General features: G+C 40.0%; 2 protein-coding genes across 4 annotated transcripts in view; one reads left to right on the top strand and one right to left on the bottom strand.

Moving 5' to 3' along the window:
• Positions 1-718: 718 nt before the first annotated feature.
• Positions 719-9,831, bottom strand: figla (folliculogenesis specific bHLH transcription factor). Of its 2 annotated transcripts, none has more exons than XM_031300598.2 (7): positions 9,734-9,830; positions 9,420-9,599; positions 7,999-8,145; positions 7,784-7,873; positions 5,546-5,698; positions 2,942-2,992; positions 719-873 (listed from the first exon to the last, which is right to left on the bottom strand). In XM_031300598.2, the coding sequence occupies exons 1-6, from the start codon at positions 9,788-9,790 to the stop codon at positions 2,978-2,980; spliced, it is 642 nt and encodes a 213-aa protein (XP_031156458.1). In that variant the 5' UTR covers positions 9,791-9,830; the 3' UTR covers positions 719-873; positions 2,942-2,977. The 2 variants fall into 2 exon arrangements, with proteins under 2 accessions (XP_031156458.1, XP_031156459.1); XM_031300599.2 differs by lacking the exon at positions 719-873 and adding an exon at positions 2,161-2,383 and having other exon boundaries at positions 9,734-9,831.
• Positions 9,832-14,738: 4,907 nt separating this feature from the next.
• The window catches only part of hk2 (hexokinase 2), a 29,766-nt gene continuing 23,478 nt past the window's right edge, over positions 14,739-21,026 (top strand). Inside the window, exons 1-4 of one of the 2 annotated variants that reach the window (XM_035995300.1) lie at positions 14,739-14,774; positions 15,726-15,956; positions 18,287-18,449; positions 20,757-20,905. In XM_035995300.1, coding sequence (XP_035851193.1) covers positions 15,894-15,956; positions 18,287-18,449; positions 20,757-20,905 — 375 coding nt within the window. In that variant the 5' untranslated portion in view covers positions 14,739-14,774; positions 15,726-15,893. Of the gene's footprint in view, positions 14,775-15,649; positions 15,957-18,286; positions 18,450-20,756; positions 20,906-21,026 lie in introns of those variants that run through there. The other variant, XM_031300587.2, reaches the window with a different exon arrangement.

Here is a 21,026-nt window from a genome sequence, read left to right on the forward strand (position 1 = left end):
GCCATGAGACTATCAAAGTTTGCTCCACCTTTAACAGTTTATTCCACTCAAATGCTGTTTAAATGTTAATTTATCACTAATGAATTAAATTATATAAAACATAAAATTCTAAATAAAGAGTACTTTTGATACTTTTCGTTAGGTTAATTTGTCTGAAAATGCTTATGAACTTTTTACTTGGGCAAACATTTTGAAAGGCCTATTACCTGTAATAGGTATTCTTATTCTGTGGTATTGCTACTTTTTACTTCATTGGAAAAAAAAAAATCTTTATTACCTAATTACTTCTTCCACCACTGCAAATTTAAAAAAAGTGTTAATACAAATCTGGACATAATGGATTTAATAAAAACACTAGTTACAATGGGTCATTACAAAATGTATCATGTATTTTGTTATTTCCAGTTGTATTTTTGAAAAGAGATTAGTACATGGGTAGCAGTAAACATGAAACTTGAAATTAAAGCTTTTAACATGAGACAGCTTCATAAACACAACATCCATATTAGACCAGAATGGACAAGAGCGAGAAATAGAACACAAAAGTTGTCCTCCTGGTACAAATTTCTTCCTTCAAAAAGGACAATTCATGAAAGCCTATAATATTAATTTCCTATTTATAACTGTAGTCTTGGCACCATGAAATTGAATGAGAAGGCATCTAGACTAAAAAAAACAAACCCTTTCAGACAGAAATAAAAAAAAAAAAACCTGAAGCTTTCTTTTACATTTTATTAAAGGGCTGCCAAGGATACAGTTTGTTAAATGAAAATAAAAACACATTCATTTTTACTCAAACAAAATTTCAAAAGTTAAATTAAACAAGAAATAAAATAGCATTTTCTTCAAGATTTTCCTTTCTTCAACAGGCCCCTACAAATAAAACAAAAATTACCTTCTCTAAAATAGCACAGTTCCTTTAACACAATTACTACATCGAGTGACTTGTTGATAGAAATAACTGGTCTGGAAGGTTGTTTTCTCCTCCCCCAAACATACTAAACTGATGTAGGAGTTTTTAGTACACCATGAGGTCCCTGTAAGTTCTGGTTACAGGTGCAGCAGAGCACACTACTGATGACACCTAACTGTGATGCTGGATGCAACAGACTTGATCCATTCTACCAGAAGAGGGCACTGTAACAATGCATATCAAACCAGTGGAAGCATTTTCCACTGTGCTCCAGTGTTGTCAAAAATAAAGCATTAAACATTCAAAGGAGGTATTTATTATTTCTATATGCAAGAGTCTAGTGACCTGAGCAAATTACCAGTCACACCTAATTCCAACTTGAGCTGAGGTCTAATCAGCCAGAATAACTGAAAACATCTGTGGCAGTGTGCTGGGCCTGTAAGCAGTGACAGTGTAGTGGTGGTGGCAGGAAGAGACCTGGATTTAAGCATGCGTTCCATTTACCTCGGAAGTCTGGAGCCAGAGCTGAGAATGACGTCACACCCGGGTTGACTGCGTTCCAGTCAAACAAGCTGGAGAAATAGTGGGGCTTGCTCTAGCCAGGTTAGCCATTGTTAGCAATACCAGTTGATACCACATTACGCTGCATTTTGTGCTTACAAACAGCGCAACATCATGTCGACAGGTAGAGGATGGACAGTACTGTTTGAACAACTAGTCCCTCCAGAAAAACGCGATTATGCGATCGCATAATTCAATGCATAATCAGCCAAAGTCCGCATAATTATGCGCGGGCCGCATTTTTTCAAATACGCCGCACTTTTGCCGCATAAATTGCCAATTTCCACGCAAAATATGCAGGGCTTGCATGATTTCATAATCCCCGCATTTTCGTTGAAAAAAAAGTCACATATATCTTAGTAGAAAGTTGAAAAATGTTGCGTTTACTTCACACAAGAGCAGCCATTTTCCCCTGTTGCCATGGGAACGTTATGAAATGACGTAATTACGCGACGTGAACATCGAAAAGCTGCAAACCCCACGATGAAGCCATGATGAAACCGCAGTTTTTGCAAGTTCCCGCAATTTTTGCAAGTTCCCGCAATTTCATCGCATAAAATTGCATAAATATCCCACATATTCCATCGCATTTTTTAAGAAAACGTGCCGCATAATCAAGGATTTTTGCCCGCAACAATCACAAAAAAACTCTTTCTGGAAGGACCAAACAGTTGGTTTAATGACACAAATAAGACAGAAGTGCTAATAAACAGTACATAACTACAGCTTTTGCTACTGTTGACGATTGAGCAGCCATGTTGGATTTTGTGGTCGGCTTTGTTCAGGGTACTGTAAGGTTCTCCGACTTTCCGAGTCGGAAATCCGTCTTAAGGGGGTGTTCCATTTGAAATTTCCAACTTGGAACTCAAAAGTTCTGACTTCCGAGTACAAATGGAACGCACCATAACACTAAACACTACAATTCAACATTTACTCTGGTTGTAAATCTGAATTAAGTACCCCACTAAAAGGACACAATGTTAAGCAATAGGTCTTTCCCACAGCAGACATTTTGACTTGTCATAGCCAGAAAAGTACAGGTGTTTCTAATTACATTAACGGCGGCTCTATTCTATTCCACGTGTCCCAATAAGAAGTGACAGCATGACAGTGAGTCAGCATGAACAATATCAGGACCCTGAAAGCTAAATGCTATTCAGTCATTCATTTTAATTATTTACAACTGTGCTTTTCATACTGTCACATGAAAAAAGTTCTTCTGTGAGCAACGCCTGTGTTTGTTTTGTACCAATTTCAATGGAAAACTTCATATAAATGACGACAACCTTTCAGACCACATGGGGGCAACATTTGTACTATTGTGTGTTTTGACATGATCATTTGCACCGACTAGACTTTTAATAATCTTCCCCACTTTTGGTATGATTTCAGCAATCTGCATATTACCTGAACATGTACTTGTACTGATTATTCAGATTTGATATTCATGTATTAAACATATCCAACCTGAAAGGTTTCCAATAGTGGTCCAAGCCATCTGCTCTATGGTTGAGACATCTGTTGAATAAAGAAGATAACGTTAGTGTTAATATTTTTTCTTCATGGAATAAACCGCATGAAGAATCACTACACTTGCCATGAATTAAACATGTTTCAGTTACTTGAGGATAAACTGGTCATGACAAATCTCTTGCTAAGGGTTAAACTTTTCACTTAAGCCAGATTTCCTTATCTGAGCAGAGCTTTGGTTTTATTGTTTGTAATGTATACCCAACCACAAACACACACACCTAGACCAACAGCTATTGTGACAGCCACAGTAAGCTTATAAACTGAACAGCACTTCACGCCAATGGAACAATGGCCTTGTCTTGATCTAAACCTCTTTACCTTGATTTATCCAATCAGATGACGAGGTACTTGTGAGGACAGTTTGAATGCCTCGGATGCGAGAGCTACACTGAAGACAATCAAATGCATTGTCTTGATTGCCAGATGTAATTGTATCACATTCCTGTCAAATCATTTCAATAAAAAATGTGTCTGATTGCATATTGTTAAAAATGTCAATTCGTGTGGAGAATTCAGAGAGCAGCAGGGAGCAGAGCAGACGTAGTAACGCAGCTCGCAAAGCAACTGTCTGAAAAAGTAAATGAAATGAGCTGGTTTGACCATGGAGATGGGAGAGATGGTTAGCTTGACCACAGTCAATGTTACATTGGTGGTCAGTTTCAGTGTCAATGTAACGTTAGCCAGCGAGTGCGGGACGTATAATTGCACAAATCCACAATATTCTCCTATGGCTATGTTGTTTTTAACCTGAGGCAATATGTTAACTCAATTGAGTTAAGTTCCTGTTAACACTATGTCACATCCCCTTCATGATGGAGAACTGTGTCTTGACAACGCGTTTTTTTAGGCTACAACATTTTTTGTCACATACAGCAAACATCTCCTCACTATCCGCTAGCTGCCTGTCCCCTGAACACACTGTAAAAAAAACGCGGCCTCTGTAGACAGCCCAGGCTCCACAAACGGCAACAAAAACAAACTGCACCAACCTGCACCACGAAACATAACAGTGTTCCAGCCAATAACTGACAAGAAGGATTTGGAGGTGGGGGGTTAGTGCGCGGAAGCACGGAAGGGAGGGGGAGGGGACAGGTGGGGTGCGTACGACCTAAAACAGGCGTAGGACGGGCGTACGCCGATTCCTACGCAAAGCAAGGAATTTATCAATTTGAACGTGAGCGTAGGCTGCGATAAAATCTCACGTCTGGTCTCATGTACGCAAGTTTTCGAGTCAGTGTGCACTTGCGGTGCAGCATATAATCAGTTCAACAGGAGAAGGAGAAGTCATCAGTTGATCACTTATCAGCAATGGCAGATCTGGCTCTTTTAGAGGACCTCTATGCGCCGGTAACAGTGCACACGTACGCACATGGGCCACGGTGGAGCGCTACTATACACGGCAGAAAAACTCTGCAACATTGTTTTAGCCTGTGGGGTTCTGCACAACATCGTGCAGGAAAACAGGGTGCCATAAATGCAGTGATGGAGCCAGATGACCCGATGCCCAGAGAGCAGTGTCCAGCACAGCCCCAAGTAGGAGACAGGATATTATTCCTCGCTTTTAAAAAGGTATAGTGTTATGTTTGGCAGTGATATTCAATACAGGAAACATGACGATGCACAACATTTTTATTTATTCTTCAGGTTTTCGTTTCTCTTTTAAAGTTTTAATGGCCACAAGTGAACGATTTATTTCTGCCATTGACCGAGTTATTTCGGCTTGCTTTTCCAGCCCCTCTGCTGTCAGGTCGAGGTGGTGGTCCACCAGACATGCGCTCTCTCTCACAGCTGTCGCCTGGTTCTGACTCATGAAAAAAAAACGAGAAAAATAAAAGACACTGCATAAACTGCAATATAAGCCTGTATATTACTATTAGGACTATGGCATAAATGTCAAGGATGTACATTAAATAAACTTCAGCTGGAGTCCGATTTACTACGGCAACACTGTTGACTTCATCAGTGATCTCTTTCCATTCCCCATTCTTTCTACAGCCTTTAATAACAGTTTTCAGGCTGACAAAACTACACACGTTAGTGCAAATGAACCTGAGATATCAGGGTTTCAATCTCCACCTCTGAAAAGTGCCGCTTCTTAGCCGGATTACGTCTCGCCATGTCGTAAATTGTAGGGGCGAGGCCTCAAAACCCAGAATATATTGGGGCGTGATATTTAAATTACGATCGTTTCCAGCCGCTGCATTTATCAATGTACGACCATCCTTACGTTCTGATTGGTGTGATACGAACGTTTCTTGAATAACACGTGAAGCCTGTCGTAAGAGGATTTCTGCGCTCATATCTGCGTTGGTTTCTACGTTAGGTTGATAAATGAGGGCCATTAAGTGTAAAACCCTAGAGGGAGAAATGTACAGCCATGACACATCTATTAAGTTTTCTGAGTCGTGACTGACTGGGACCAACATTAACAGTCCACTACAATAGCTCCCTTGCAAGCGTCAGAGGTGTAGCTGGAGTGTAGCTGACAAACATGAAGCATAACATTAGGCAGAATATAAGGAAAGTGAAATGAGTTACCAAAGTCTGATCAGGTGCTACTTGAATGATGAACTGGTACGCAGGCATCACACAATGTTGCAACACCAGTCTGCTCATATCTCCGTCCTCAGATACCGGTTCCGGGGGCATGGTGAAACCGTCTTCCATGTGCTCCTCTGACATGTTCAGCAACTGTCAAAAAAGAAAAACATGCAAGTTAAAAACACAATAATAACATAACCTGTAACCCCCTACTATCAAATTCTCACCTGCTTTAGACTTGAAAAGTGAATCCATGACAGGTATAATGAACTAACCCCTAAATTTCACCAGCTGCATCTGTGCTGCGTTCAGCAATAGCCACCACTCAAGACAATGCTTGTTATTCCACCAGCCACAACGCGCGTCCCAGAAGCGGCTCTCTGCTCCACTAAAAATACGTATGGGCATTCAACAGGGAGTGGAGAGGCTTGAGTCGGGCAGGCAAAACACTCCACTTCGGCAGCTCCTGGTGCGGTATGACGCACGGCGGAAGACGGAACAAAACCTGAACACGGGCGCATCCGTGCCTGGTGGAATTTCGGGGTAAGGCAAGAAAAAAAATTGTAAAAAAAAAAGCATAATAAAAGATAACATATCTAACACTGTTAGTTTAATCAAAATATGGCTCAAACACTGGTTGTTTTCATTTTCAATGGAAAAGCGTTAAAGTTAAAGTTGTTTAGTTATCGCCTTCACTCTACACAAACACCGACCGGACTGTTATACAGAAGTGTACCACTAGGTCTCCACTTGGCTCAGCCGCTCCCAAGTGAGAGGCTTCCCACTTCCCCTCAGCCCTTAATATTAGGCTCGTTCGAGATGAGCTGCGCCTCGCCTGTAAAGTGGACGAGAGCAGGCAAAAATCCGCTGTCAAGTCGGACAGTTTCCAGCAGGAAGTCACAGTAACACTGTGGTCCGATTCCGATTTAATAAAATGTTATCAGACCCATATATGAGCTTGTACAGAGTGTCCAGTTATTTTAATTATGACAGAGTAGCTCTCAAAATGCTCTACATGCGATCTGTTGCTGATTGTAATTAACAACACACTGTGGATGATTCATAATCTGAACGGATTCAGTCTCTGACTTCTAAACCAAACGACCAACCACACAACATGTGGTTTGTACAGAATAAGCCTTTAAAATCAGACAAATAGCAGTTAAAATCCCTCCAATTCAAAATAAAAGAAAGTTTATGTAAAACGTCATCATGTTGAGTCGATTCTGAACCAATCAGCCGTTAGATCAGCTGAGAGGCCGGCGTTTCCCAGCATGCCCTGGGTCAGCCTGGGTCTTGCAGTCGGTGAAAAGCAACTGCGCTGCCTGCGTCTCAGAACTGCGGCCGCCTTGATCTCGTGAGGTTATCGTTGCCCACGTGTGCATGACGTCAGAGGAAAGAGTAGAATGTATTCACAAACCCCATCTTTTTTAGTTTCTCGTGCTCTGCGATGAGAGATGTGTCTCTTGCCAATAAATAAATGTTCCCTTTTGATTTTTGCAATGACTTTGCTTTTTTTCACTGGACTATGTAGCCCATTCAGATTAAGTGATATTACCTTATATTCTTGATAATGCATTTACATTGTTTTACTCTGTTCCAGACAGCCCACTGTAAACTAAAAAAAATAAAATAAATTGCTATCACCAAACCCACCAGACTCCAATTAAATAAACGCTAATTTAATCATCGTAAAACCCACTTCAATCAAAGTTGACAGAATATTTTTTTTTTTTTTCCACGGTTCCAAAGATAACCACTCTGGTGAAAAAACACATTAATTCCCCCATTTACATGTAAAGAAAAATATGCTGGCTCTATACACGCTAAAAGTATTGTTTATTTAAACAGAGTCTGGTGAATTTGGCGATGGAGATTTTAGAGCCGTTTCTGGTGAAGCAAAAAGAACCTTACTCTTTAACAAAAAGGTCTCTCTCTGTAGGGATTCTTGACATACTGTTGTCAGACACTTAGAGCAATAATCTGAGCCTGTCAGTGGGAAAAAAACTGCACTTTTAGTGGACTGAAATTGACGATGCACATTTGCAATAGGGTTAAATTGCAGCCTGCACTCGCTCAATACTCGACCAATTCAGATGTGGTTGCATAAAAAATAAACCAATATAAACTTGTACACCGGACCAGCAAAACCAGAAATCCACCCAACTCTGGTTCACATAAGCTAAACTGTGTCAAAGCAACTTCACTGAACCGTGGAAAAAGACAAACACTTACATCATCCACTCTCCATAGGTCACTGCCCAAGCCGTCAGTCTGACCATAAGTGATTGCTTTCTTTAAGAAATCAGTCCCACTGCCTCCATCCTGAGAAATAGAAAATAACACTAATCAACATCTCAAAATAAGTGGCAGTGCTGACCTTGGAAAACACAGGGCCTAAACACAGGACACTTATCATTTGATAGAGTCCTGATGAATACAGTACTTACAGTGGCAGTGTCCTGCAAAACTGCAACAAGCAATCGAATGTATTCCGTTGCAGCTTTGAGTGTGTCCACTTTACTGGGCTTCCGGTCAGGTCGCATTAGTGGCACCATTCGCTTCAAGCGGGAGAACATGTGGTTCAAGTTCCTGATCTGCACAGAAAAGAAGCTGAAGTTTCATATTAACTAGACACCAGATTAGATCATCAGATAATTCTTTCGGAATTATGTAACCGTAATTTAAACAAGGCAAAACAATCATAATGAATAAGGACATGTACGATTTCATAGCGCTTGAAGCAGTGACAGGTGTTTTCACTTCACCCCTAATTGCTGACACTATGAGCCATAGGCGTAATACACAGGGGGGTTACAACCCCACCAATAATCAAAACTGGCCAGTGCAACCCCCCCCAGAAAAGTCTATTATAATTTCCTTTACATAAAGACAATTGCACCATAACTTGATGCAGAAAAGGCACAAACTTCTGCAGAAAAATTCACCACAATGCAGGAAATCAAGGGTTTCATATGCTCAAAATTTCAACTGTGCTCAAAAGTGGAGATCTCAACCACCCCTAATGTTGAACATAAAGTTACACCCTTGGAATTATGAGCTATAATGGTTTTGCAAAACCTAGTACATCATGCAAAAGGAATAAATTATTTTTGGTCCTGATTTGATCATAGTTCACAGTGTGCCGTTTTTTTATACAGCAAATAAATAGGGCTCTGTACAAAAGCTGCTGCAGCAACCCAAGCCAACACAGGTCTTCAGATGATAATATAATAGACTCAGTCAACCTTTGAAAGTTGCATTTCAAACCGACATAGCCAACTGAGTGTTACCAGCCCCTTCAAATTAACAGTACAAATCATTGCTTTGACAATAATATAATGATTAATATCTTCCAGACACAGTTTCTCATTCTTCTATTTTAAGAATGAAGGAAAAATCTAGTCTGCTGCCAATGTATACACTTTTAAAGGGTTAGGCTTACTGCCAAATACAGAACACTTAAAACAAGATTTAGGTCTGTATGTGTACCGAATATTGTCCACGGGTAAATTATGTGTATTATTAAACAATCATGTTGCACATGTGGATTAAAAGCATTAAAATAAACCAGTTCACTGTGGTTGGCCTACAAAGCCCATGAAAATGCAGACCTAGCTGGAAAGTAAAGTTAGTAAAATTCTAAAAGGTGTTTTAATAACACTGTCCGGTCTTAACAAGCGTTATAGCATTTACAGCTAGCAAGCTACATTTCAGGATAAACAGGGGAAAGCTAAGCTAATTTACAAATGCTAACTTAACAGAGTTTGACGTGAGTTTCTCTGCTCAGGGGAACTGAACCTGCTTACCCTCCTGTCAATTACCAAACTATCAAACATTTATTCGTGTGTCATTTCCAATGAACACTCACTCTTAGTCGTTCCTTGGCGTTGACCAATTCCCTTTTTTTCACAGTTTCATGAAAGTCCTCCGCGATGAAGTATAAGCCGTCCTTTCCTCGTCTGAACTTTTCAATGTTGCTGTATGCAGGGAGTGCAGACTCGCCCGTTAACCGCTTCAAAATATCGCTCATTAATTCCTCCTCTGGCACCTTCATTTTAACAAGTAACATATGTTAGACTCGACAATCTGCTGCTTCTGTAAATTATTTTTAATTTCAAGTCATGTTCTCATGTCAACATCAAAGGCAGGAGAAGAGATGCGGGAGAGCGCAGCACCACACACCTGTGCTACGTGCTTAATTAGGCCCTGAAGCAACATGACGTCGCTGCCGCTGTCCATCAAAATGTGAGTTGAATTAAATCCTTTTACTGGTGAACTGTGTTTAACTAGGCTATTTTACTTCTGGTATCCACATTTGTGTCAACGTCCTGTTTATTCCCAGTTATTTGCGGCAATAGTCAAAAAATGCATACATGCATTTTTGTGGAGGCTTTCATTTGCTTATAAACACGATTTTAGGTCTGGCAATTCGGGGCTACTTCTGGTGTAAATCAGGGAAATGGGAAGCAGGTGAGTTATGGGCATAGACAGTAGGCTATAGAAGAAGGTTATGGGTGGGAAAGGGGTTATCAGAGGGCAGTGGGGGGGGGACCTGGCTCAGATCAGTTTGAACAGCACAAATTTAATCTGATCTGATATTCTGACTTGGGCTACTAGACTACAGGGAAATTTGATTTCTTTCTCGATCTTCAGAGTCTTGACCACAACTGTTTTAGACACATTTTTTACTCGCATATTTCTCTGTCTCGCGTCTCAGCCCTGTCTCACGGGCGTATTAATGCGACCTGAAACGTTTATTTATTGAACTACGCGGGTAAGACAGACTGTCCACACTGTTATTTCCAAGTGATTAGATCAGATTTGGTTGTTCAAATCAATATTAGGCTACGTATAGTGACAAATCATAACAGAAGTTATCTCAAGACGCTTTACAGATTGAGTAGGTCTGGACAACACCTTAATTTACAGGAACCCAACAATTCCCCCCCAGTCCCGACATCACAACCCTTGCAAACCCTTGCATGGGTTGCGGTCCATGGACTGTAGTTCTCTATGTTGTCCTCCATAGCGCCCTGCTAGTAACAGCATGGATTCTGCTCAGCACTTCCATCTCTCTCTGAGACACAACCACCTCCTTTTCAAAATCACATGTAATGTTTTTTTTTTTTGCTGTCCAGACTTTCTTTTCTCTTGTTTTTTTAAAGATTATTTTTTTGGGCTTTCCCGCCTTTAATGGACAGGACAGCCAGGTGAGAAAGGGGAGAGAGAGAGAGAGAGGGGGAAGACATGCAGGAAATCGTCACTGGTCAGAGTCAAATCCTGGACCTCTGCGTCAAGGCATAAACCTCTAAATAGGCTACATGTGCGCCTGCTCTACCCACTGACCCAACCCGGCCACCTGTCCAGACTTTCTAAAATCAATCTGGATACAATCTGGATATACCAAAAAACGGATTTGGCCTGGCTGTCTGAACAAAGCCATAATATCGTAGGCCATTGTAATTAATGACTTTTAAGTCACTATAAATCAATTCTGCGCTGGCGGGAGTCATGATCCCACTACTCTTGGCTCTGATTCTGCATCCACACACACCTCCGTACTGAAGTTGCAGCCATTGCTCCACAAAAGCCATCATTAAAAATGTGTCCTCATTATAATCATCTGCTCACAAATGTGCTGGCTTCCACTGCACATCAACTTATAAATGAAAATACTGACTTCTGTGACCTCCGTGTTTACTTCTGTATGGCAGCATGCTGCCTGTGACGTCTTTGTGATTGTTCTTATGAGTCAGTTCAGGACCGTGACCAGTTCCACACTGGAATCTGATATTGGCCAAATTTAAAAAATAATGTGAACAGCCAAACAAAGAAAATTGTATCTGGGCAATAAATCCAAATTGAGCCCTAAGGCTTTCAGTGGGAACGTAGCCTTAGTGTCATGGAAAACCAGAGAGATCAGGAGGGATTTCTGACATATGTACTAAAAGGATATGTTGTGAAACACACTAGAAAAATAACTTCTCTATTTCTAAACAGTCAGTCAATCAGTTTTTCTTTTGCTTGGCCAAAGTTGAACAAAGGTGAAATTAGTCTGTAATGTTTCACGGAATCTCTTTTATCCAGCTTCTCTTTTCCTAAATGGGCCCTGCTGCTTTCTAAAGTGAGTGAAAAACAAAAATAAACTATATTACAAAACGTATTGACCTATACATTGGATGTGTATGAGATTGTTTCATATTGTAAAAGCTCAAAAAGGACAAAAGTTTTCAGTAAAAAAGGTCATAGCTTCCATCGTTATAGAATTGTGCATATCACCAAGGTAACAAGCTGTAGGAGGATATACAAACCAAAGGAGTCCAGTTTTTTTCTGATATCTCATCAGATCAGAATCAGAAAAGGTTTTATTGCCAAGTACACTTATGTGGAATTTGCCTTGGTGATAGGTGCATACATAAACAAACAAACAAACATATTAAACATTAATATAAAATCAACAATAAATACAGAAAAACATACAATACATACAAAGTAACTGTTGCCTAAGAAACAAGGCTGAATGGGTCGAGTGCAAAATTTGCTAAGAATATATTTAAAGTATATGCAATTGGCAGATGTAAAGTCCAGGATGATACAGTATGCTAATTACCGACCATTTTATGAAAACGCACATGACCTGTAGGCATGTATTGATATATAAATGTATACTACGTGGCATAAACAGTTATGAGTTATAGGTGACCACAAACAGCACAATAATAATAATTGCAAGAAAACATGTGTGGTTGATGTTTGCAGCAAAAAGGAAGGGAAGACTAAAAGTAATTTATCCACATACTGTGAAAACCTTGAGCCTACACATCTCTTAAATCAATAAGCAGTGCACACAAAAGGTACAGTAAGGTATGGTGTATAGCCTTGTGAACCTCAGCTCCGGTTGTTCACTCTGTTTGATGCATCAGTACAAAGAATGGAAAACAAAGGAAGGCAGATATGGCGTTATATGTGTGCCTCATTCCTGAGTGAGTAATTGTATGTTTTGAGAACTATATTACGGGTACTTGGAAAGATATGGAGCAGCTTAACTAGTCAAAATAATAATTGAAATTATGATTTATTTAAAACAAAATATCAGCTAAAACAGCTCAACACAGATGTTTAAACATATAGCGAAGTAATGAATGGTAGAAATAAATATCTAAAAGCAGGCCTACTGACTAAACAGTTCAAATGATTAGCTAAAAGTAATGGATTACTGTTAAAACATTAAGCCACACATTTCTGACTCACTGATCACACATCCCAACGTTAGATTAAGTTTTTGATTTCAACTAATAAATGATTTGTTAATTGGCTTTGTTGTGTGCGTCTCCCTTTTTTGTCATGGCCGTGTGGCCCAGTTTGTGACAGTATTATATGCACCATAAAAGCTACAGTATGTGTTAAGGCCTTAGGCTACACACGTTATTGTAGGCCCAGTTTAATTATGCAACTCAATTTAATACAATGTTAGTGGGGTGTTTCTGCTCCGTCTCTCTTTCAGCTAAGGGGTCCTTAGCCTAAGAAATGTTGATTGTGATGATTGTGCCATTGAAATTGTGTTGATTTAAAGTGATTGAGTGAGCTAGAAGGAAAAGGTGTTGAGCAGTGAAACCCTGGGGATTCTTTGTGAATGGAACAGTGATTAGCTGAACGTGGCCTCAGCAGAACAGTATTTATCCAGCTCCCACAGCTTTGGGTCTCGTTTAGAAAAGTGTTGGGTTTGTATGTAAAGCTATAATTTGTAACTAGACATTTAAACTGCAGCAAAGATGAGGGGCCTTTTGGATTGCGACACTTACTGATGCCCTCCACCTGGAAAGGATTCGGTATATCCTTAGTGATAGGCTGGAGGAGTTTGAAAAGATCTGGAGACCGATGATATCATTCATGGGAAAGATGAACGGTTAAGATGAATGGTTAAGATTCACTATGCAGGCATTAGTCTTTAGTGCATCTAAGTGGCACTACGTTGGGGTGGGAAGGCACTGTCAAGTTGCTCCTGATTTATTTTTTATTTTATTTATTTTTTTATGTAATTTCTTTTTTTGTGTGTGTGGTTGTTATTGTTTTCAATGACTTGTATACCTATGTTGTTGTTTTATTTTGTCTGTCTGTTGGTGTTATTCGTGTAATGCTGAGCCTTTTATGGCTTTGTACGGTTTGTCTTTTGGTTCAGTATTTGAAAAGAAGCGGGATTTCTGTTCCACAACTGTATTACTGTTTTTCTTATGCTTCATAATAAAAATATTTGAAATGAAAATTACATTTGTTTCAGTTGTATGTATCCGGTGAAAATGTTAATCAACAATTCAACGTGAATGTAAAAAATGTGTTATACTAAACAAATGCAACCCAGCTACTGAAGTCCTCATATTAAAATAGGTGGTTTGTCTGTGCATACCTAAATGACTCTTGGGAGCTTTCTGATCAGCCAGCACTATAGGTATATTATGCTGCTTATGCTTATTCTGCATAATAATAATAATAATAATAACAATAATATTTTTTATTTATGGTGTCCTTTATACTCAAGGACACCATACATGAAAAAAAGAAAAGAAAAAAGAAAAGATGCACAACAAAGACCACACTGCAATGCTTGACCTCTTCCTTTAGTAAGGAATGAAGTTCTGTGAAGCTTTAGTGGCAAGTTCCCCCCCCCCAGGTGCCATGACCATGTTTGTGAAATATAATAACATATATCAAGGGGACATGTGAGGTCTGTAAGGCACTGAGACTGAGCTAACATAGACTGCAAAAACAGATACAGAGAAATGTGTGTATCTATAGCCTATATCTACAGTATTTTCTATCAGTGGTGTAGTTTTGGAAATGCTGTCTTCTGTATAATTCTAATTACACTAATCTCAAATTTGGGATCTTCTTTATAATTAAACCATTACCAGCAATGTAAAAACAAGATCAAACACACAAGGTCTTCAGCTTCTGAGACATGTACAGTAGCTCAAAGGCTTTTATGTGTAGGCTGTATATCATCCCTTCCTCCTGTCATGTCTCATTCTCTAGCATCAGGTGGCACTATGTTATTAAAACATACAGTATCAATGTGTGAAATACATACATTTGGTAGGAAGATCTTGCCACGCCTTCTCCGCAGCTAATCAGTGCCGTCGATTCGGAATGACGTCGAGGAACTACTACAAACTTCAGGAAGCTGGAAGTTTCTTATTAACGTTACGACTGCGTTTTTAACTACAGTTTAAATTAATGCAGGACTTCTAGTTGTGATATAGTATTGGTATAATGTGTTAGTTTTACTCTTAAATATTTGAATACTGGTTTGCACCATTATATTTTGTGTGTTACTATTAAAGTATTTCACACATTGTATGTTTTAATAACATAGTGCCACCTGATGCTAGAGAATGAGACATGACAGGAGGAAGGGATGATATACAGCCTACACATAAAAGCATGTATCAGAAGCTGAAGACCTTGTGTGTTTGATCTTGTTTTTAAATTGCTTGTAATGGTTACATTATAAAGCACTGTACACAGACTGGTCACAAGGTGTACAGAAAACAACTTGTCTCTCAATACCTGATTGATATATCATCCCTTCCTCCTGTCATGTCTCATTCTCTAGCATCAGGTGGCACTATGTTATTAAAACATACAGTATCAATGTGTGAAATACTTTAATAGAAACACACAAAATATAATGTTGCAAAGAGTAAAACTAACACAGTATACTACGTATATCACAACTAGAAGTCCTGCATTAAAAAAAAAATAGTAAATACAAAAGTACACAATTTTAGTAGTATAGTATACTAAGTACAATATTTATAGAAAAGTCATAATCGGCAAAGTAACTTGAAGCTGCAGCTGACTGTAGTAGAGTACAAGTTAAATCAACATTGAAATGATAAATTAGCAACACAAACCGAACACTAAAGGATATACAGGGTTGGCATTTGTTGCAAAGCTATTAATGTAAGGTATACCTTTTTATCCACCCCCCTGTACTTCCATGGACAATATTACAGTCTAAAAATACATCTATGATTTTGGTAGGAAGATCTTGTCGCGCCTTCTCTTCAGCCAATCAGCGCCGTCGATTCGGAATGACGTCGAGGAGCTACTACAAACTAGAGGAAGCTGGAAGTTTTTTAATAACGTTGTGTTGACTGCGTTTTTAACCTTTAACTACAGTTTAAATTCCCGAGTTTTTGCGACAAGAAACCGAGCGGCGAGTGAAAAATTGTTTTTGTGTTGGTTATTTTTTTTTAAAAGCTGTCTTTGTAGATCAACTGTGTGCAAGTGTAAAGCAGAAGGACGAGCAGGAAATAAAGTCGTCACACATAACTAACTAAAGATGTTAGCTTCGAGTCTGCTGGCTAACTACTGTACCGAACTTCATGATGACCAAGCGCATAAAGTGAGTACTGGTGTAAAACACTCGACTGGGTTTGTTTTGTGGACGTTTGGTCTATCAGGACGGGACATTTGAATGTCTTTCCCTACTGTATGAACGTGAAAACGGGTCCAGCTGGTAGCCCAACTCCTAGCATGTAACCTTATCAACGCAGTTTCCTCATAGACAGTGAAAGAAAGGGGTTTCCTTCTCGCTCAGTCTAAATATCCGCCCTAACCGACCGTAATTAACATCACCTGTGAGCTCAGACAAGATGTGCCATGCCGAAAATTCCATAAGGAATGGGACAGCACTGTGTGAACTGACACAATAATGAGGCAGTACTGTACATAGCTACGTATTAGTACGTAGTGTGTATCTACTGCATTTATATTTTTCTAACTATACATCTTTGAAAACTTTCAATCAATAATAAGTACAAATAATACGAATAATAAGAGATAAGGGGGGTGTGTGTGTGTGTGTGTGTGTGTGTGTGTGTGTGTGTGTGTGTGTATTGGCCACAGTGATGTATGTGTGACTAATACTTCTAAATAATATTTGTGGTACTGACCATTAAGGTTATAGGATGTGCAATGCCTGATATGCTTATATTTGATATGGTATATGCAATTGGGCATTGTGCAATACAGAACTTCCCTTTCCCGAGCCACATTAGCCAGCTGGGGGATCCCGAGGCGTTCCTAGGCCAGGGTGGAGATATAATCTCTGCACCCAGTCCTGGGTCTTCACCAAGGCCTCCTCCTAGTTGGATGTGCTTTAAACACCTCCCTAGCGAGGCGCCTAGGGATGAATCCTTACCAGATGCCCGAACCATCGCAGCTGGCTCCTTTCAACGCAAAGGAGCCAGCGGCTCTACTCCGAGCTCCTCACAGATGACTGAGCTTCTCACCCTATCGCTAAGGGAGTCGCCAGCCACCCTCCTGAGGAAACCCATTTCAGCCGCTTGTTTCCATTTTGATTTAGTTCTTTCGGTCATGACCCAGCCTTCATGAAGGCTGGAAATCTTAAGGTGACCGTGCTTTTGTCATCAGGGCACTTGCTTTCATGTGATGTCTTTTTTATTTTCTAATGCCCTTTTATTTTATTTATTTATTTACGGTAGCATAATGAGGGTCCCTACATGTTACCGAAGCATTGAGAACTTTGTAAGTGTACAGACAGTTTATTAAAAAGATAAATTATAAAGACAGTCGTGTTCTCGTATACAGGCAAGTCTAAACCAAGGTAGTACAGTCTAGATAGAATGCTGAACTTTGAAGCACAAAAGTAAAAGAGTGTCACCTGAAACAAAAACATTGCGTTTCTTCCTGTTTCTTTGGTTAATGCCAGGCCAGACTTGAGTTTTCTTTCCCCTCACTCCTAACCCCTAGCTTACTTGCTGTTTCAGACAAAACATATCAGTAGTAGACTGGGCCTTTTTTTTTTATGTATATATAAATGTCTTTCCATGGTCTCATCCAGAAAAGCCTTCGCACCTCATTTTGTCAAAATCTGCTACCCCCACTATCTTTAGTTTCAGATTGTAGTATAGTACGGACAGTTTGTGCCTGTGAGCCAGAACCTTCTGTTCTTTAGTATACAAGGTATTTGTTTAATGTTTTGCCTAGATACATGGTCAGACCATGGGACCAAGGTGACATAGAAAGAAAACTGATACATTTAAAAAAAAAAAAAATCTATATCTTGTTTTAAATCCATTCTTTGGCGTACACAATTTATTTATTTAAAAAATCCTGAGTTTCTGTAAATGTCCATATCTTTAAGTACACCATTTTCTAAAGCACCTTTTGTAACTTCTTCTAGTGGTTTGCAGTTAAGACTTAAATATTAAAAGTGTGAGTGCACTAACAGTGGAATCCAGTTCTGATAGTCCTGCAAAAAAGAGGGAATCAGAAAACTGTGCGGCTGTGATTCAACGTTTTTAACAAATTAACTACAGAGCAGCACTAAATACAGCGGCCAGCAGTTTAAATGAACTGTCCACACTTATGTTTCATCCAGCAATACAAGCAGAACTGCTTTTCAGCCAACATAAAAGGTTGTTTTGCATCTATTTTAGGTGCAGCATGGGTTTTAACACGCTGCTTTTGCTACTGGACTGGGATTGGCTACAGACAGTAGCCTATACGAAACTTGCAAAATAAAGGAACCCTTCTAAAGAAAGCTGTGATGCAGGTTATATTTTGTCAATGCAGAGCTGTTTACTTCTAATGTAGTTCATTTAATGACAATACAATCACTATATTATTTTATTTACTCACTGTTGTAATGCTTTATATGACTTCTTAGCTTGCGTTATTTAACGGTTTCTCCTCTCTACAATGGCTTAGGTGGACAAATACCTGCACCATTTTCAGCTGTCAGATAAGACTTTGATGGATTTGTCAATAAGATTTCGACGAGAGATGGACAAAGGCCTGTGCAGAGACACCAACCCCACAGCTGCTGTCAAGATGTTGCCCACGTTTGTGCGCTCCACTCCTGACGGAACAGGTAATACCCCTTTTCGCATAGGGAATGCATATATAAAAGGGGTCCACTGAACACATGGTCAACCCACATTCACAGAGACTCAGGTCTTCTCCGGTAGTTCAAACGCACCACTGCAAAACTACAACATTATATTATCAGCCAAATAAAGTGGGTCAATCTTGCAGATGTCAGTCTCAAGGAAAGCATTCACTCCTCACTTAGAGACAACTTTCAAACTGTAGACCGGGGAGTTTTGTAAACCAGGTTGTGAACTAGGAGTTTTCCTCGTTTATTCTGGTCCAGGTTTTCATCAGACCTCAGGCCTGTGTTGGTGAGGCGCTACAACACCTGGGTGCAGGGCTTAAAGTTCTCAGGCACCATACCTGAATTCAGGCATAGAGAAGTTTTACAATCAGCAGGTTCGCCTGTAGAAACATCTGTATGATTTTTCATGTACAGACCACAGAGAGTCAAACAGCCTTAAATATGTAGTCGGAGAGAGACACCACACTGGGAAAATAAAAAAAACATTTGTTGTTTTGTTTTGTCAAAGCTAACAACACTGCTTCATGAAAAAAGTGTTCTTAAAGTGCTCATATTATGCTTTTTGGTGTTTTTCCTTTCCTTTATTGTGTTATATATCTTTTTTGTGCACGTTATAGGTTTACAAAGTGAAAAAGCCCAAAGTCCCCCCCAAAGAGACTTACCATCTCCAACAGAAAACACTGTTCACAAACTGCTCCAAACAGCTCTATTGTAGTCCAGCCTTTACTTCAGAGACAAACGTGGTCACTTTGGAACACACGTTATAATGCTCGCCTAACCTGTTAGCGTGACACGCTCTCATACTCTGCTTCTGACTGGCTAGTAGTCCTTACCTAGGTACTGTCAGGGCACGCCCTCATACTCTGCTTCTGACTGGCTAGTAGTCCTTACCTAGGTACTGAGCATGTGCGACTCCCAACAAAGATGGAACAGAAGTGAGATGTCTCACTCTGTAGCTAAAACAGAGAGCTCAACACACAGGGTGAAAAGAGGAGCTGCAGCAATGTGCAGTACAACAAATATGGTGTTTTTTGAAAATTAAACCATGTAAACCTATTCTGATATAACCTCTAAATACAATTATGAACCTAAAAAAGGGCATAATATGAGCACTTTAACAGTTTTAAAGGAAGACAGTAGTTTTGATTAGGAGATAAATGACGTTAATGATTAGAGTACATAAACAATGTTTGGCGGTACGTCAGTGTTTATCATGGATGTGTTTACTACTGTTGCCAGACGCCTGCTTTCCTTCACTTCCGCTCTCTTCTTCTCTACGACATCTTGCTTATTCACAGATTATTTTGTCTGTACGCCCTCTGGTGTTTTGGAGAATACTGCAACGAACAATGCATTGAGCATAAACATCTCCGGGCATGCTCGTAGCTTGCGTGCCATCTATGGATGCCCGCGCAGGTATAACCAAAGGTTGACTCTGTGACATCTTACATCGGCTTTTGTGTGGACATGTGTGTGCAAAGTCAAACTTTCCGCACATACAACAAGAACGACAACAACAACAAACCCCTGGTTTACAGCTTTACTCAGGCAGCTTTGTCAGGTCAAGGGTGAGAGTCGCACTGACAGAGGATCAGAGTAGCAGTGATAAGCTACTCAGAAAAGCTGAAAAACTGGTAAAACAGGGTTTCATTCGACAGACCTGCGTCAGTGTGGAGAGGCCTACAAGACATCATCAGCTTCAGGAAACCTTCCCCCCCACAACTGGCTGACAAATTGAATGTGTTTTACAGTAGGTTGGTTTGATGAGCCAACATCCGCACCACTCACCTGCTCCGACTCAGACATCGCCCCTCCCCACTGGCCCCCAACCTGCCCTGAGGATCTGTGAAGAGGATGTGTCAGCTCTTAACCTTGATTTATAGTACTCCATTGAATCTACGCCGTAGATACACCTAATTATTATTAGGTTATTATGAACGTAAAAACAATGTGGAGAGCACCTGATCGAGCCGACCGTAGACTAAAGGAGCCGACGCACAGGACGGGCGCATGTTAGCGAGTGTGGTACCCTGTAGATTTTTTGACAACTCAAAAATGGATGAACGGTTTTTGTTGTGCTCTACTATCATGCGCATAATAGTACACACTTCTTATTAGAGCTGAGGCAATTAGCCTATTAATCGATTAGTCAATCAATAGAAAGTTAATCATCAACTATTTTGATAATCAATTTGTCGTTTGAGTCATTTTTCAAAAAGTGTGTGTGTGTGTGTGTGTGTGTGTGTGTGTGTGTGTGTGTTTTTTTATTTATTTCGTTCAAAGAACAAGGTGAATTCCTGGCACTCGATCTGGGTGGATCCAACTTCCGAGTGCTCCTGGTCAAAGTTATGGCTGATGGCAAGCAAGCGGTGGAGATGGAAGATCAGATATATGCCATTCCTGAACACCTCATGAGAGGCTGCGGATCTGAGGTAACACATTACACACAGTTGATATGTAATGTGCACAGCCTGTCACCTGTGGCGTCAGTGCTCTTGTCAGAGATTAAATTAAAGCTGCAAGCAGAAATGAACGGGCCTTAGGGCATGTCAG

This window comes from Sander lucioperca, chromosome 2 (genome assembly GCF_008315115.2).
Source record: "Sander lucioperca isolate FBNREF2018 chromosome 2, SLUC_FBN_1.2, whole genome shotgun sequence".
NCBI lineage: Eukaryota > Metazoa > Chordata > Actinopteri > Perciformes > Percidae > Sander > Sander lucioperca.